Source organism: Gambusia affinis, linkage group LG19, assembly GCF_019740435.1.
Source record: "Gambusia affinis linkage group LG19, SWU_Gaff_1.0, whole genome shotgun sequence".
NCBI classification, from domain to species: Eukaryota; Metazoa; Chordata; class Actinopteri; order Cyprinodontiformes; family Poeciliidae; genus Gambusia; species Gambusia affinis.
Window position 1 is genome coordinate 8465924 of NC_057886.1, and position 17860 is coordinate 8483783.

The 17860-nt window shown below is 36.9% G+C and overlaps 1 protein-coding gene across 2 annotated transcripts in view; it reads right to left on the reverse strand.

Annotated features, from left to right (window-relative positions):
• Nucleotides 1-17860, reverse strand: part of grin2aa (glutamate receptor, ionotropic, N-methyl D-aspartate 2A, a) — a 183474-nt gene that overhangs the window by 58890 nt on the left and 106724 nt on the right. For both annotated transcript variants that reach the window (XM_044100853.1, XM_044100854.1), the window contains 2 exons: nt 3988-4154; nt 2155-2583 (listed from right to left, as the gene is read on the reverse strand). In XM_044100853.1, the coding sequence (XP_043956788.1) occupies nt 2155-2583; nt 3988-4154 (596 nt within the window). The remainder of the gene's footprint in view (nt 1-2154; nt 2584-3987; nt 4155-17860) is intronic.

A 17860-nucleotide genomic window follows, 5' to 3' on the forward strand; every position in this document is an offset into this window, starting at 1 on the left:
ATAATTTTAACACTTCTTTTGCATTAACTTGAATAAATGATGTCTATAATCAAAATTTGTTTCGTAACCTGTAATATTTAAGCATAAAATAAAAAAGGAATAAATAGATAAATGGGCAATAATTAGTAGAGCAATAATTTTTGAATATGTGCAACAGAAACGTAATCGAAAGGCCTTTTTCACTGACGTAAAACAGATGCTAGAAAAACTTTCACTTTCCTTGCTTGGTAAAAGGATGAAAGTCCATTTGTCTTTATGTGCAACTTTGACTCCTCAGCATAATTTCCTTTGGTTTCAAATGTAAGATCCATTCCCGTGTACAAAGAGAACCTTCCTGGTTTCGTTTTAGTTTAAAAAAAAAAAACACACAAAAAAAAAACACTCAAACTTGCTTATTTATATGCATTAGTATTCATTTTTTACACATGACTGGGATGTAAACACAGGTTGTGTCTCTTCCCCCGCTGCCAGATGGAAAACCAGACAGAGCTGGCAAAACCTGCAACATCTCCCACTGGCTGTTGGGGGTTGAGCACAAGGAGAGGGTAGCACAGAGGAGGAAATGAGATATGCAGGAATTAATGAGAAGAAGAGCAGAAGGACTCATCAAGGAGCTCTTCAGATTGAGAGCACACTCATTTGTAGTGGCTTCCCACTGTTATCCCATCTCAGTTGCTCCTCTGCCTCACTCTTCACTAGCTAAATCACAAACTGCCCCTTCAAACTCCATTCACGTCTTTTTTATTATTCCCTCTTATATTTAGATCCATTGGACATATGCCCAACAGTGATTGCAAATTTTCAGAAATGGCTCATTTATGTAAGACTGACAAATGGACATATTTTAAAAAACAGCCCATGGAGCACAACAAACAAATTAAGGCTATATTCAATGTGATTTTTCTCATTTTAACTTAAGCAATTTTTCACCGAAGCATTTTGCATTAAGTAGCTCGGTTTGTTTTCTTCTAAAAGGAAAATCATTAGCATTTTATTGGTAGAAGATCTGGAATAATTTGCCATTTTCAGTTCCCATCTCTCCAAATCCTACTTCCATTTCATATTCATCTACATATACAGTATACATACATATATATATGTACATAGAGTAATATTTCTTGCAGTTAACTATTTTAGTGAAAGTTGTACATAAATAAACATGAAATGCTCACATCTCATGCACTGCCCATTCATTGTTTTCTACATCAGTTGCATTAATAGCAGTTCTGATTAAGTGGCTAGATCATATTCATCTCATTTACATGACTGCACAGATTTTCAACTGTTTTATATCTGAGAATAAATTATTGAAGTGAATGTATATATAAAGGAAAGGTAGTACACATTAATATGATAAGAAACATAAACTAAATGCTCTTCATATACAAATTTAGAATTAATAGTAAATCAGCAATCTGCTTTCTTTAGACAAACCTTGTGAATTCTACAATATTTCACACTGTTTTTCCAGACATATTTGAAAAAAAAAATGAAAAAAAAAAAATCTTATGGATTTTTCAGTACAATTTAAAAAAGACCAGCAAAATTTATGGTGAGAAATAAATAGGATAACCTCTCCTTTGTCTTTACTTCATGCGGCTAAAATTACACATAAGCTTTGAAAATGAGGGGCTCAAGAAGTGTAGATTTTTCCTAAAATTGGTGGGTTGCTGGTTCTGACCCCCCACTCCATCTATCTATCTCAGTCACAATGTCATAGTGTCACTGGGCAAGACACTTCACCTGCTTTGTCTGCTGGTGGAGGTCAGAGGTCAGAGGGCTGGTGGCACCAAATGAATGACAGCCTGCCCCAGGGCATCTGTGGCCACAATGTAGCTTATTACCATCAGTGTGTGAATGTGTCTATAAATGGGTGAACGACAGAAGGAGTGCAAAGCGCTGTGGAGTTCTCAGACTTTACACAGCATTACATAAGTGAAGGCCATTTACCATTTACCAATGTCAAGTTTGAAGAGACTAAAACAGCAAAAGGAGGAAACGGAGCTGCTAAGATCTATTATTATCAACCCACAGTCTAATCTTTCAGATATTTTTTGTTGGGACTTGTTGCTCCACAAAGACTAAATTAAATTGAGTCTACGCAATATGTATTTACATTGTGAATGCCAAGAAAGGTCCATAATAAATACTTACTTGTGTAGAGCACTAGGCGGGAGCTTTGATGTCTTTTCCATCGGGCCATAACAGGATGTCTTGGCTTCTGGGATGTCACCGTACTCCACCAACATGGCTGCCGCGGCAGACGTTATGATCCCCAGTCCGTCACGAACGCGCGCCTCCAACGGGTAGTCCCAGTCGTCGTACGACACTGAAATCATCCCCGATGGAAATGCCTCCGGTGTTATCTCGGGGTTCCCCGTTGTGAGCGACGGTACAATCCAGATGTAACCGAATCCAGTCAGGCCCAGAGAGCGAGCCTCCTCCAAAATGTACACCGCTTCATCTTTAGAGCAGTAAAGCAGGACCACTGGAGACTGGACCTTCTTGAGCATGATCTGAGACCGGCTGTCTTCCTCCACGGCATCCAGAGTGATGATATTCTGCAAGTCCCAGCCCACAAAACTAAGGCAATAAAGGGGACAAGAGCAAAAATGTTAATATTTAGCTAATAGATGATTCACTTTGCTCAAGTGTTGGCTGGGGCAGCCATAATTACCCATTATAGTTGATATCACTGGTCATTGTGGCAAGAATCTTAAGAGGTGCAAGGTGCTTATTGTCAGGGGAAATATATTAAGGCTAAATGGAATGTCAATATTAAAGTCTCTCCTTTAAAATGATTCTGAGGAAGATTTAGCCCATAGAGTAAAAGCAGTAGCTGAACAAACTCATTATGCAACTCTGAAAGGGTTGAAATAGTTATCGCTGTGTCAATTACAGACTAGTAGCCTGCTGATTTAATCCAACATTAAAAAACAATTATTGGCAAAAACTTAGACATCATTTATCTCAGTTGTTTAAAAAACAAGTCGCCAAGAGAGGTATTATTAAAAAAAACCTTTTGCACAGCATTAAAACAAAACAATTTAATATGCTATAAATGTTTTATTTAAATGAGACAATAAATAATTGTTCCAACTCCTAAAAATGTGCCAGATGTATTAATAAAGATGTCACCTTTAGCATGCCTTTATTGTAATTTGGATGTTTATACATAGAAATAAGTAGATGGTTAACAGTTTGTTCTACTCTGTTCAACAACTAATTTTTACTCACTTATTAGAGAGTCTAATACCTGTGATTTGTGCAAAAAATTTCTAAACAGCCCAATTTGTTTTGGCTCTTTTTTTCTTTCCGTTGGATTACAGTGGTGGCTCTCTTTCAGCCAGCTAATTGGCAGTGTGCAGAAACAGATGGGCTAAGGGGATAGCTCTAAACTGTGGACATTCCTCTAGAATCTTATTAAAAATTCTTCAAGCTGAAGAAAAATGCAACCAATTATTTAAGTGGGCTTGCAAACATAGCTTCTGGAAACTCTACATTTGACTAGAGTTTAGCCAAACCACTTAATTTTGTCACTGAAACTTTCACAAAATATATTCCCATTTTATGATTGTCTAATATCATGCAGCCCTACAAATGACCAGAAACAGTTAAAGTCCCCAAAATTATTTTTAATCTTATTGATTCCAATACAAATATATATATATATATATATATATATATATATATATATATATATATATATATATATATATGCATACCTAGCACCTCATTGTTTTCTTATATATATATATATATATATATATATATATATTATTATTATTATTATTATTTTTTTAAAAAAAGAGGAAACACCAAACAGTGGCACTTACTTCCAGACTGGAAAATTATGACATCAAGTATCCCAGCACTGAATTTATTCCCAAAATGTTGCACATATTGATCATGTTGGAATGGTTTAGATATGTTTCAAAAAAGTTCAGCATTTTGGTGACAAAGTAAATATAAATTTAATGAACTTACCTGTTGTCCACTGTAGTTTTTAGGATGTTGATGAACTCCTGGTATCCAGGAAACTTTGACGTGACAATTGAGAACACATGCCAGTCATACTCTTCCATGATGTTCAGCATTAACAGGGCCTCCTGCTGGATGGAAGCACCAAACTGGAAAAATGTCGACTTCACATCCTGTCAATATGAGGGATGGTGAGGAAGAGAAAGGCGGGACAAAGAAGAGGGGGGTGGTTGATTAGTTTGAGTAATCAGTTGCATTTTGGTTTCATCTCCCAAATTAATCCACTAGGTTCATATTGCATCACAGAAACATCAATCAAACACAGAACATTTAAAAGTTGGCACAAAATGGGTACACACACTCTCCAGCTCCCCCAGCCATGCACATAAAAACACAAGCAGAGATTGAAAGTAATAAGCTTCCTGTGAAGGAAATATATGGACGAGGGGCTCCGAACAATTCAATTAAGACAAAATTGGATTGGTGCGGTACAGACGGGCTGCAGAACTCCAGGCCTTGTTCTGGGGAATGAGAGTTGTACTCACTAATATCCACTCCATTAAATCTGACTGAGAATCATTTGCCACTTAATTCACCCAAACTCAGACATGAACTTGGACAGTGCAGAGAAACACTATCACATGTGGGCAAATTGTTTCTGTTCATTTATGTAGCATTTACAATTATGTCATTATAATGTAAAAGTAATTAAATTGAGTGGAATTTAGTAAAACATGCTAAGGGGGAAAGAAGGACTGACACCAGGACAAACAGACGTGAGTTTAATGAACGTTTTCCATTTTGATACTTATACCACAACTAAGGCCATATGTGCAACTGTAGCATAGCTCACAACATGGTTTTACACTAATTCTTACACATTGCTGTTCAAACTGTAATAAAGTTGAATTGTGTGTTGAAATACCAAGTCCTTAATGGTGCAAAAGTCAAGTCATGAGGTGTCCATTGAGCAAACCCAACACAAACTGTGCTATGAACAAGTGAAATACTGCTGTTTGTGAATTATGTTTTGTAATTGCATGCTTTTATTAGAATGATATTTGGGAGTTATGGCTATTTGCACATTTAAAATCACAGTGAGCTCAAATATCTCACTGTGAACAACACCCCCTCCCCCCAAAAAAAACCATAATCCACAGTTCATGTTTGAAACGTGTTAACAATTCTTTATGACTTATTTTTATCTGTATTATCAACTGTATTATCTATATCTAATATATTAACAAATATTTATTCAACTCACTCAGACACATAATATGTAAACATGCTTCACAAAACTTCGATTAATGATTTTTTTTTTAACCATCCATGCAGTGAAAAGACATAATTTTTAAATAGAAATATACAATATACTGTGGAAACATTGATATATTTGCCTTGCACGTAAACTCTCCTGTGTGCTTATGGGAATATTTCTGCATCTTTCCAGATCAGGCACTGATTTCAGATGGAATTCCCTTTCTCACAAACACTCTGTATTTTATTGCAAATGTAATGATTCAAGTGTGAGTCTGGGCTCTGAAGAAGTGCCTGCACACAAAGATTCTTCACCTTTCCTGACTTTGCTTTGTGTAAAGGTCTGGAGTCAGGCTGGAACTGGAAAGGGCCATCTCCAACGTTCCCATATTGCCAGGAGCTTGATATTGTCTGTAGTTTGAAATGTTAAAAATCTGTTTGCATGGTTCAGCTTTAAAAGTTCATTTTACTGAGCTCTAAGAAGAGCCTAGTCGAACCGTTCAAAAACAACATAATTCTACACATGGCTCATTTTACACTTGACTCAACACAGTTGGGAAAGTGCTGTTCTGTTGGCAACCAAAACTAGTCCATCAGGTTGACAGCAGTAGAAGCTGTCTTTATGCTTTAAATTCCAATAGCATCATACCTTACTGCATTTGATGAAGATGTACTGTAGGGTTTGGATGCTGCTGGTATGCCATGTAATCCCACTGGAAGAAGCAATGTATGTATTGATCTTGAGATAATCTGAAGAGGACAGAGCAATTGAAGGTGTTGATGCCAGGGTTGCAGCTCCTCCTTCTGGTGGCTTTTGGCTATAGCAGTTTCACTCAGCATTAACTTAAGTTTATTTATTTATTTATTTCGAACATAATAAATAGTAAAAAAAATAAATAAATAAAGTGCAAGTTTTTTTAAAATTTCCTCCTGACTACATAGACACTATCCTGAATAGCCCACCTCAGCAAGTTGTTACAGTAAGTTAGTTATTGTATAATATCAAACCTTCTGAGTTGTTGATGACTTTGTTAATATTGCATATTAGTGGCTTTCAGGGCTCTGTGATGAATGAGCAACCTGTCTGGGGTTCACCTGGCATTTTACTCATTGATTGTTGGAGGAAGAACCCAGATCATTAAAATAGCAAATGGTCTATACTTGAACAGCGTTTTATCAAATCCAGGACAGTAGGCAAGGTGGGTGAAGAGTCTTGGCCAATAGGACTCAACATCTACAGGGCAAACAAGTCTAAAAATGGGAACATATAAAAAGGCATGTTCAGCTGGTCAGAATGCGGGATCGAGTTATATGTGTGATGCAAGATAGAAAGAGGATGAGCATGACCACTGCCCCATCTGGGAAAATTGTGTTCAAATGGGTGTGTTGAACTGCCATGACAGCACAAGCAGTAATCCATTCTACTCTTAAGATTTTAGGGTCTTAAAAGTTGTCAATAAAACTTTATTACAGTCTCTAAATTTCAAAAGTAAGACTTTGCACTGCTTATGATAAACATCTGCAGGATTTAAAGCAGTTTCAATATTGCATTGACATTTTTAGAAGTTTAAGTCTTGGATACACCACAAAAACCAGACAATTTCTGCGCATTAATGTGTTGTAAGGTTCACTTTATTAAAACCAAATGCTTAACCTCTACTTTCAGCAGAAAGTCATTCATTTTCGAAGTAGTCTTGGAACATAATATAATAAAAAAGAAGAAAATTTATGTCTCAGCTGGTTCATATAGCAACACTTAAGAGATAGTATTTGCATTTTACAGCAGCATTAATTCACATTAATTTCATATATGTGGTTCCACTGGGACAAATGACTCAAAAAGTTACATCTGGAAGGACCATTTGGTGAATGGTTATTAATGTATCTAATTCCTACTGATATTTTAAAACAGAATATGCATATGTGTACAAGAGGTGAAGTATATTTTTCTAAATGTGCATGTCTTTGTTTGCTAAATTGCTGTATTTAGTCATTCTTTGCTACATTTATGAGCTGGCATTTTCTTTCCCCCGCTTGATAGCTTCTTGGTGTGATGGGTTTCCGTCGTTGCCTGCATTTGTCACCGGGAGAAAATAAGCAAACGGATTCCAGTTTCATTCCTTCTACTGCAGATAAAGATCCTTGAGTGTTCTTTAATGACATTGTATCTTTTATGTGAGATTTCCTCAGTCTCCGCTCAGGCTCAAATGCTCTTTGGAGAATTTGTCGCTCTGTTGCTTTTGTGCATTTGTTTGTTTGCGTGTGAGTGTGTGTGGTAGAAGCTGAAACAAGCGATGGCTGAGCATGGTGGAAAAGGAGGGAGGTCATGGTGTAAAACTTGTCAGTCCCTGTGTTCATCATTGCAGCAGAAGAAACTCCCACACTGAGCTGCAATATATAGAGAGTTGTCCACATGGCCGGTCACGGAATATACAGAAGGAGGTCAAAGTTTTCTGCCTTACTATCTATTGAATTACATGTGTTTGATTGTCTCATTATATTTTATGCTTTTTGACACATATTGAACAGTTTGATTCTACTTTTTATGCAATGTTGATTTAATAATTTTCCAATACAGATTGTGAATAAAAAGAAGATTTTAAAGCACACACATATATACAGCATAAAAAGGTGACACAGAGGTACACTGTAATGCGAAGGCAGTGTAAACACTCTCATATACACTATAATAGGTGCGTAATTACTGCAGTAATGAGCAGAGCGGAGATGCAAGCAATGTAAATTGGGGGCTAGAAATTTATATGTGGTAAGGATGACTTCCTGAAGTTAAAACAGAAAAGAAAGGTGTGAATGTGTTGTGGTTGGTCTAAGTGTTTTAGAAACTGCTGATTTACTGAACGTTTTGTGCACAGCCATCTTTCAGGTTTACAAAGTATGGCACTAAAAGGCAAAACACCCAGTCAGAGGCAGTTGTGTGGATGACAAGATCTAATTTATGTCAAGGGCCAGAAAATAAAGAGCAGACTATTTCAAGATAATGGAAGTTGATGAAATATGCAGAATAATTTATCTAAAAGCTCAACGTATCAAAAGGTTGTAGTTTGCTGGCTACAGTAGCAGAAGAACACACCAGGGACCACTCCAGTCGGCTAAGTCAAGGAAATTAAGAGTACAATTCACCATGGCTTACCAGAAATGGACAATAATGGCTCGGAAAAACATCGCCTGATCCTAGGAGTCTAAATTTTAATTGCAAGATTTAAACGGTAGGGTTAGAATTTATCGTGGAACAAAAGGAAAGCATGGATCCATCCCGGCTTGGATCAACACTTCAGACCGGTGGTGGCAGTGGTGCCATCATGTGGCGGGTATTTCCGTAGCCCATTTAGTACCACTTGAGGATACTTTCCAGAAAGATAATCCACCATGTTACAATACATACAGTACAGACCAAAAGTTTGGACACACCTTCTCTTTGAATTCAATTAGAAAATGTGTCCAAACTTTTGGTCTGTACTGTACATTATGTCAAACTAGTTTAAGCATTGTCACATTTCATCAAATGGTGTCCAGCGGGATGTGGACTCTAGCTGGAGATTTGGTGATCATGAGATTTGCTTCATGGATGTGCAGGTGCAAAATCTGCAACAACTGCATGATGATATCACATAAATATAGACTAAAGTATTTGAGAAATGCTTGGAATTGCATATGTTACACAAAAATTTAAATACTTCTGAAGGATAAGGAGACAGGGGAATGTAATCTGGGACCAGTGAGGAGTGCTTAGAGTGTCAGGTGTGTTTAAAATAAAGAGAAATGATTAAAGAGAACATGCACGTGCAAGTGAAATATTCACAGACATGCAAATAAGCACACAGGCAGAAGATAGTTTAGTAAAGGAAGTGGAAAAAAAGACCGAAGGAGCGACTGGAATGTTTTATTGTTCCTAATTGGGATCGCTCACAATCCGTGACATCGGAAAACAGTCAATCATTGCCTCTCATTTTACCCTTGTCAAGTGTGACATGTCTGCTTTCCACTCACTTTTAGCAACCGGGATTCACACACACAAACTCACACGCAGACACGCCGTCACTTACACCCTGTCTAACACATTCTCCATTCTGTTTTCCCACTTTTAAACTTCACACACTGTTGCAGAATCTCAGGCACACCCAGAGCGACTCCCATACAAACGCACACCTACCCCACAAGGCAGGACACAAAGTCACCGAGATTGAGACGAGTTAAAAATAGCAGTCCTCATATCCTCTGCTGCTGATAGCATCATGCTCTGTCTGGTCTGTTCACACGCACATATACTCAAAACACACACCCGGTCTAATCACAGAAGCAAACACACAGATGAGGATGTGAAGAATTGAACATTGAGTTTGGGTCGGGGAAAAAAAATATAGCTATTACGAATGGCTAAATATTTGCTCCATCAACATCCTTCTATCGCTTCTACATGTCGCAGATAGTCTTTAATTTGCTGGCTCTAGCGGCTCTGTTGTGTTAAAATATAGAGAAAGTCTGGGGAAAAAAATAAAGAAAAATCTTCAGTGGCCAATTGCTAAATATAAACAGACAGGCCTAAAAATAGCCAGAGCAAAAAAAAAAAAAAAAAGACTAGGGCATATCTGTAGAAACCAACTGAAATGCCAAGTCTCCAGCACTCCTTATTCAATCCATGAAAGCTACAGCCAAGCTAGTGTTACATAATGTTGGGATCACAATACACATTTCAAATCTTGTTTTGATTTAAAGCAGATCGTTTCTTTGTTTTGATAGACATGTCAAAAATATTTAATATATCACATTACGACATTGTTTATGCAAACATGTCACAATCTAAAAAAACCCCTGAAGATTGTGTTGCTGTACGTAATTATTTACTTACCGTACATAAAATGCATTATGTATGTTAACAGCTTCTCATGATACATCATAAATTAGCAATTACATTGTCACTCCAGCTAAATCATTTCATGCTTTTTTTCATGCACTTAATAAGGGAATTGTGTGAACAGATACTCAGATACATCAGGTTGACGTCATCAAAATAGTATCTGCTTTCCAACATCAGCTATTGGTACATGAGCCCATTATTGCACAATCAATGCCATCTTAAGGTCCTTTACAAAACAAGTACATCCAAGTTACTTACAAAAATGCAATTGAATTTAATCCAAGCATTTTCGGAAAGAGATTCAAAGTCAGTTTTACATAGTCTCAGTTATAAGCCAATGTAGTCAAGTTTAGCTAATTAAAAGTTATTTATCTAAGGAAACCCAGTCGATCACTCTTCTTCTTGGAACAGTATGTAGTGAGAGCGGATAATTAACTTACTTTCAATTCAAAGAAAATGAAGTTATTGTTAGAAATAATGGCAGCAGTAGCCCTTAGTCGCTTCATTTAGGAGAAAATAAATCTAAACTGTAGGAACCAGGGTTTGGTTTTCCCACATAGTCATACTGTTTTATGGCAAAGCCTACTGAAAAGCTGAGGTGTACTCTGATAGGAGCAAATGGGTCAAGTTAAAATAACACAAGGGTTTGCAAACTTCACATAATCCTCATGATGGTCGGATACACAATGTGTATTTTCTTACTTTCCTTACAGATAGCGCCAGATGGTTATTATAGAGACTTGGAGAAAGGTTGCCCCCCATTTTGCAGTTTTTAAGCAGTGAATTTTTACTTCCCACACCCTCCTCCTCACTCCATGTGGTGGCATGATAAATATGGATCCCCATCCAGTCTAGTAGCAAAGACAATGGGGTCATAATGGTACCCAAAGAAAATAGAAAGTCACACATTACTATTTTCGTAGATCTTACAATCTGTCATCTCTGCTTTTCGCTGCTTTCTACAAAATAGAAATAAATAAAACAATACATAAATAAAATAAAATAATAATTGCATAAATATTCACCCCCTTCCAATCAGCGTTTAGATCCTCTTTCCAGCTAAAGCTATTTATGTGTAGATTTACCTGGATGCTTCAGATTGTTGTCTTGCTGAAAAAAAAAAAAAAATTCTGCAAAGGTGTGTATGAAAACACTTGAGACACACTCACTGCTAGCACCACTTGGCTTGACCTCCGTCGAGTTAGGTCAGTCACTTTAAAGGGGGTGAATATTCACGCAATCACTTATTTCATGTTATATATTTTTTTATTTAATTATTATTTTGTAGGAATCATTTTTCATTTTGACATTAAATGGTTTTGTGGTGTTTTCTAAATCAAAATTAACATTTTGTTCATGATTATTTATGGCAGCAATCAAAAGGATAAAACACCCGAAGAGGTGAATACGTTTTATAGGCACTGAATGTTGATAACGTGTGTTTTTTTAATTATGCTGAACTGAAAAGCCATTGTTGTAAAATGAAACTATGATGATAGTATTGTGAAGACCGGAGCAGTTTTATTAAAGGGGCTGGATAAACCACCACAAAAATTAAGCATATTGGTATTTTTTATGTGGTGGAAAATGAAAAAATAAAAAAATAAAAAAAAACAACAAAACAAAACATTACACTAACCACATTGGTGAAATCACGTATTTTACTTACTCTGAATTTCTTCAGCGAATGTCTTATGAGCCTTCTAAATCGTACTTAGCTTTTTTCTAAATTACAGAGTATGAGAGCAATAAGCAGATCTCACATCTTCACTGTAATAAAGAATAAGTACTTTAAAAGCTTGTTTTTATGTAAAGCACGGCATATATCATCTGTTTGTGTTGGATAATAATTGCAGAGAGCAAAAGCCCTGAGCTACAGAGAGGCAAACACACAGTGACACTCAAAGAGATAATTAAGCAAGGCTCTATTTGACGTCACAGATGGAATATTTTTGCCGTGGAAGCAGTCCATTATAGCAGATAACAGACATGGGGAGAGAAAGACACTTCTTCAAAGTTTATCATGCAGGGGCAATGAATGTGTGCATGTGTATAGAGTGTGTGTTTGTTATTGCTGTCGTTTCATTGACAGAACTTTTTAACAAGCAGTCAAGTCCCCACGGGAAAAGTCAAAAAAAGTCATCTCTAGCTATTTCTCTTCCTTTTTCTATCTTTGTCTCTCTGCACTTGCCTTCTTTTCTCAGTTACTCTATTCTCTAATAAGTCCAATGGTTTACACTCTGTATGTACCTGTAGTTTGATTGACTCCCTTTCCAGGGTCTATTCTTCCCAACTTGCGTCAACCAACCCACTGTCTACATTTCTAATGGAGGTTGAGACAAGTTGAACTCTACAAGTTGTTTACTCTGCACGCTGTCCGCCAGGATCACACTGACCCCCTGAGCACTAATACAAGTTTGTGTGTGTCTGTGTGTGTGTGTGTGTGTGTAGTTTTGGAAACTGAAGCCACGGACAGCTTCTCCGCTGTCGGACCGTGATATTTGCCACGCTCCTCCTGAGCGTTGCGTTAAGAACACAGGAGTGTTCTTGCAATTTGTTTTGCAATATAAAAATCAAATTGACTCTCTTGTCTCAATTATACATATTTTTGCTTTCTAACATCCAAGGCAGGAAAACTTATGTGACTGAAGGGAGCTTTGTTGAAATTTGGTCATGTGGAAATGCATTTTATCCCATAAAAAAGAGGAAGAGAGCTCCATTTATTAGGAATAATACATGCGATACATGTAAAATGTTAAAATACTTTCCTTTCCTGAGGGATATAAATAAATGTCATGTCTTAAGAATAGTTTAGGTAGTGAATTATGAAAATAAGCTGAATTAAGAAACATTTTTTGTTGGGAGGAGTAGCTAGGACTATGCTGAAGTCTACCATACTATGTAGCCTGTTGCTACACCTTCTTTGACATTGCATTGTATTTTACTTCACACATTTTGTTAGAAAGTTGAAGATTACACAATTTTGCTAAAGAATTACTGTGTAAGTTGCTAATATACATGCAACCAAAACCGCAAACCAAATAAAACAAATGCACACAAATGACAAACACACCGATGCACATTTGCTTAAATGTGCATTAATGTGTAAAGATTGTGGTCTCACAGTATTGACTGTGAGAGCATCCACACAACGTTTCTAGCTACAGAAGGTAAGGGCTCACTTAAGGGAAGTTCTGTGTTTGTGTGTGAGAGTCTGAAAGTGTTCTGTGTGTCTGAGCCAGAGGGCTGTGGATCATCATCATGATCCACATCATGGATCATCATTCCAAAATTGAATGGAAAATGGAATTGTGTCCATTCCAAAGACACAAACAACATAACATAAACCGCAGCACAAAAAGAATTGAGGACCACTCACTAAACAGGACATGAGACAAGAAAACAAAATGTCTTGAATTGTACACTTACCTTAGTATAGCACAGGGACGTCCACTTATCCTAAATACCCATGTGGATTTTAGATGAATAAAATTCCATTTTTAGTTATCAGTAAAATTTTAGATGATTTTTAGGAATAACCATGGATGCCTTACAAAGCTCATGGTAAATAGAATTAGTAATTTAGAAATGAGCCGATGCACAATGCGGCAATTTTTAGGGCGGGGGAAAGTTTTTTAACCTCAAGAAAGTGAAAGTTGAAATCAAATTAAGACAGGATCTAGCATCAAAGTAAACAGTCCACATTGATGTAGTTGTAACGTGTGTGTGATCTCCAACCACTTGGATAAGTTGTTTTATGGGTCTTGGTGAATGTGTGTGTGCGTCTCTGTGTGTTTTGTGGGTAGGTGAGCATTTACCAAAATGTTAAACTGTGTTTTAATTCATCTCTGTTCAATCCGGTTCCAGTTCCATCCGTCTTGAGTTTGAGATTTTGAATTTTGGGTAAAAACAGGATGTTGCAAATGCGATATCAACTTTGGAAATGTGAGTAGCTAACGGCTAATCGTCTCCTTACATTATTGATAACTTGTTTCTTTTAAAAGTAAGGTAGGCTTATTTAATGTATTTGCAGCTAGATCTTGTTAGCCAGCCAGGATTATAATTTTAAAGGGCAGCAAAAGACACACACAAAAATTACTCCCTACTCCTGCTTTTTAGCTTTTGATTGGTAGCTGAAGCTTAAATGCTTGGCAACCATGGGACAGCTGTAGAACCCGTTCTGTTTAGAAACATAAATGATTCTGACAAAACTCTGGTATGCTGTTCTGTCTCAGGGCCCCTTAGCACACTGCATCTGATGTGGGTTAAAGGTGCCAAATGATGCTCATAAATTAAAGGGACAAGCCAGTGTTTCCTTTTAAAGTTGCCTTGGTGAGAAAAATTGTGATCCCTAATTTTCAGCTAAAAATACTCAGATACTTTTTCGCTGGGACTACATGGAGTTTTCTATTTTGGTAAAAAGACAGAGGTTTTTCTTTAATGCGACTTACTCACTCAATAATAGAAAGTTAGATGGTGAGACATAAAACCGTACCAAGGACATGTCATCCCCCGTCATAAAAAGCCGTTCTTCTGGCCTGACACACACCAATTTGGGGGTAAATCAATGCAACATAATGTGCTGATAGTTTCCCCCTCGGAGATGAATCAGGCAGCTGTGATGGTAATCGCTAACCGTGCCGGCAATATGAGTGATTCATCACTGCTGCCACTGAGAGACACTGACACCGGGAGACCTACTTTGAAGAGGACAAAAAAGAGCTGGGAGGGCAGAAGGAATGGGTGGAATGAGTGGCAGGAAGATAAATGAGCAGAGGGCAGAGACGAGGTGAGGATAGAAGAGAAAAATAGGTGACGCAGTGTGGGAAGATATATGCTGAATATTGTGGAAATGACTATTATTATAGGTGGAGGTTTTTCTTGGTCAGATCAAAAACCTCTATTGGTCTTATAGTTTTCTTTTATTTACCCAGCAGGAGACAACTGCTGTTTAGCCTGCGAGAAAAGAAGGCAAGAAATAGCTATTACATCCAACAGTGATAATAGTAAGTAATGTTGCCACCGATGAACAAGTGGCATATCAATTTTCGTCTCTCATACATAAAGAAATACAGTGATCAAAAAAACAAAAATGATTCCACAATGACAATGACATCATCCTTCAGATTGCCTAAAAGTATACGTCGAGTATAAAGGCATGGGTGATGCTTTTTCTATTCTTGTAATTGTACGGTGACCACTGTGGATTTTCTACATTATTGGGGTGTACCAACATTCTTCGTTTGAAAGGTGGAACATTTCAAAAGACTTTTGTGAAAAGTAAGAATTAAGAATGAGTTTTCTGTTTCAAATATCCTACAAGTTTTACAAACAGTGTTTGATCACAGATTACAGATGCAATTTAGTGCCTCTGTAGTCTGTGCAAATATGGATTAGTCCCAATATTTGGGTTTTAGTGCCCATCCTATTGAACTGAGTCATTTGATTCAGGTTTGTAGGAACAGGAAAGTAGGTAACTGTCTTATTCTGCATGAGAACTTGCAAAGACATAGTTTTCCACCTCCCTAACACTCTGTAATGTGATCCTGCTGCACATCCTATATGTCAGTATACATTTCCATAAAGATTTTATCACATAGTGAAACTTGCTCAACTCTCTTAGACCGAACCACGATGCAGCAATAGTCCAGAAGAGTATACGGACAAGCTACCACAGCGTTAGTGATGAAATTTTTCATGATTGAGTTTGGGCCCTTCATGATGGATATGATGCCACAAGCTTCACCCAGAACTTCAATGAGCTGCCAACCACAAAAGTAAACACTGAAGAACTCACCACAAGCTTTCTGTTAGAGCTCAAACTGTTCAGAAACATAATTATTCATATTAAGAAGTCACAATTTACCCAGCTACAATCATCCACACTCTGGCTGACTTTATATGTTGATGACTGGTCTTCATGGTCCGGTGTGAAAAAGCTAATCATTCCCTCAAGCTATCTACGCATCTACTCTGACCAGCAGGGGGAAAAAACACATATTTTTTGCTTTTTTATTGTAGAAATTTGCTTAATAATTTTAATTCCCTCACATCTTGTAAACATTTCAACATCAAAGATGCAAGATAGAAGAGAAAGACTGAATAGACTTCCTCTCATCTAAATTCATTGTTTCAAGGATTCTTTTACATTCAACGAGTTGAGATTAAGTCCAATGCCCCAAACCCTATTTTCATCTATAAGTGTCCCCATTCCCATTTGATTGGCTGCCAGCAGGGCCTGCAGCATAATTGGCTGGATTTCATTGACCCAGCAGACGGCTTGGACCCCTGGGAGGAGTCCATCAGATGATATCTCCTACATTTTTTTTTTTTTTTTTTTTTCACACACACACTAATTTAACACCCACACGTCCACGTCTACCCACAAAGAGCCACAGGGAAATTCCCTGATGCCTAATGTACCTGTTGCTATCACAGATGGGTTGCTTTGTTTCACACAAGAGCAGTAAAGAGAGGCAAATGAATGGAAAAAAGGGGAGACTGGCAGCTATTGCAGAAAACTGAACCGTGAGAAAGGCAATACACTGGAAAGGATGAGGTGAAGAAACGAGGAGGGAAAAGGTGAGAAACGTGGTTGGGTTAAATAATTAATGAACACCAGGAGTAAACTTACATTAAGTTTGTTAGGTATCAGAGGCACATAAAGGGTTTTACACAGAATGGTTTTCAAACTAATCTTTTCCCACTCTCTTTGCAAATTAGCATTAAGGATGTAATGATATGAGCATTTTGTTCCACTATTACTGTGAGCAATACCATTGCAGTAACCAAAATAACTGCAGCTCTGTTTGTATTTATATAGAGTGCTGTAAAAAAGTTATTTTCTATTCTTTGTGGGTTTGTCACCTTCTTACATTCAATATGTTTAATTTTCAGCATATTCAGTAATATTCAATAAATTAAATTAACTTTACAAAAATATTCTATTTCAGTAACTCCTCAACTAAATGCACACACACACACACACATTTAGGATGTAAGAAAACATAAAAGCTTAGTGAAAATACTTGCCTAAAGGTTATTTTCAAAAAGTACTTTAATTCTGACAAAAAAGTCTTATGCATTTTCAGGTTCATCGGATATAACTTTAAAATTGAACTCTGGGAGGCTTACTGCGAAAAAAAAACAAACAAAAAAAAAAAAACAGGCAAAGTTTGTTTATGGTGTGCCTTTTGCACTCCAAAAGCGTGCAAAAGGCACCTATATTCACTAACAATCTAACAACTATGGTGTTGGTCACATTATTATGGTGTGGAAAAATTGGCAGAGATGAAACAAAGGATTGATTAATGTCCCATGCAATGCTAAATGAGGCTTTTGTTTAGCCGTTGTTTTAGGAGAAAAACAAACATTTTGTTAATCTAATTTAATCCATCTTAATATTAAAATCAAATGTAACATGTCTTGGCAATTCTAAGCGCGTTTATCTGAGCTGCTCCATGACCGAAACTCATGATGGCAATAAATAACTGGAGGAAAAAGGTTTGGATTAAATTCATACTCTGATGAAAAATTGTGTACATCATATTAAACATATATGAATAGTCGTGTAATGGATACTTTAAAATATTTATAGAGGCTTGTAGAAGAAACGACAACAAAAAAAAGTTTAAAAAGGTAATTAAACCATCATTTTTGTGATGTCCAGAATGAAAGGGCAAACTATCATGTGGCGTTGTCAACAACAAGTATGATGTAAAACAAGAATGAGTCATCACTGAAGCC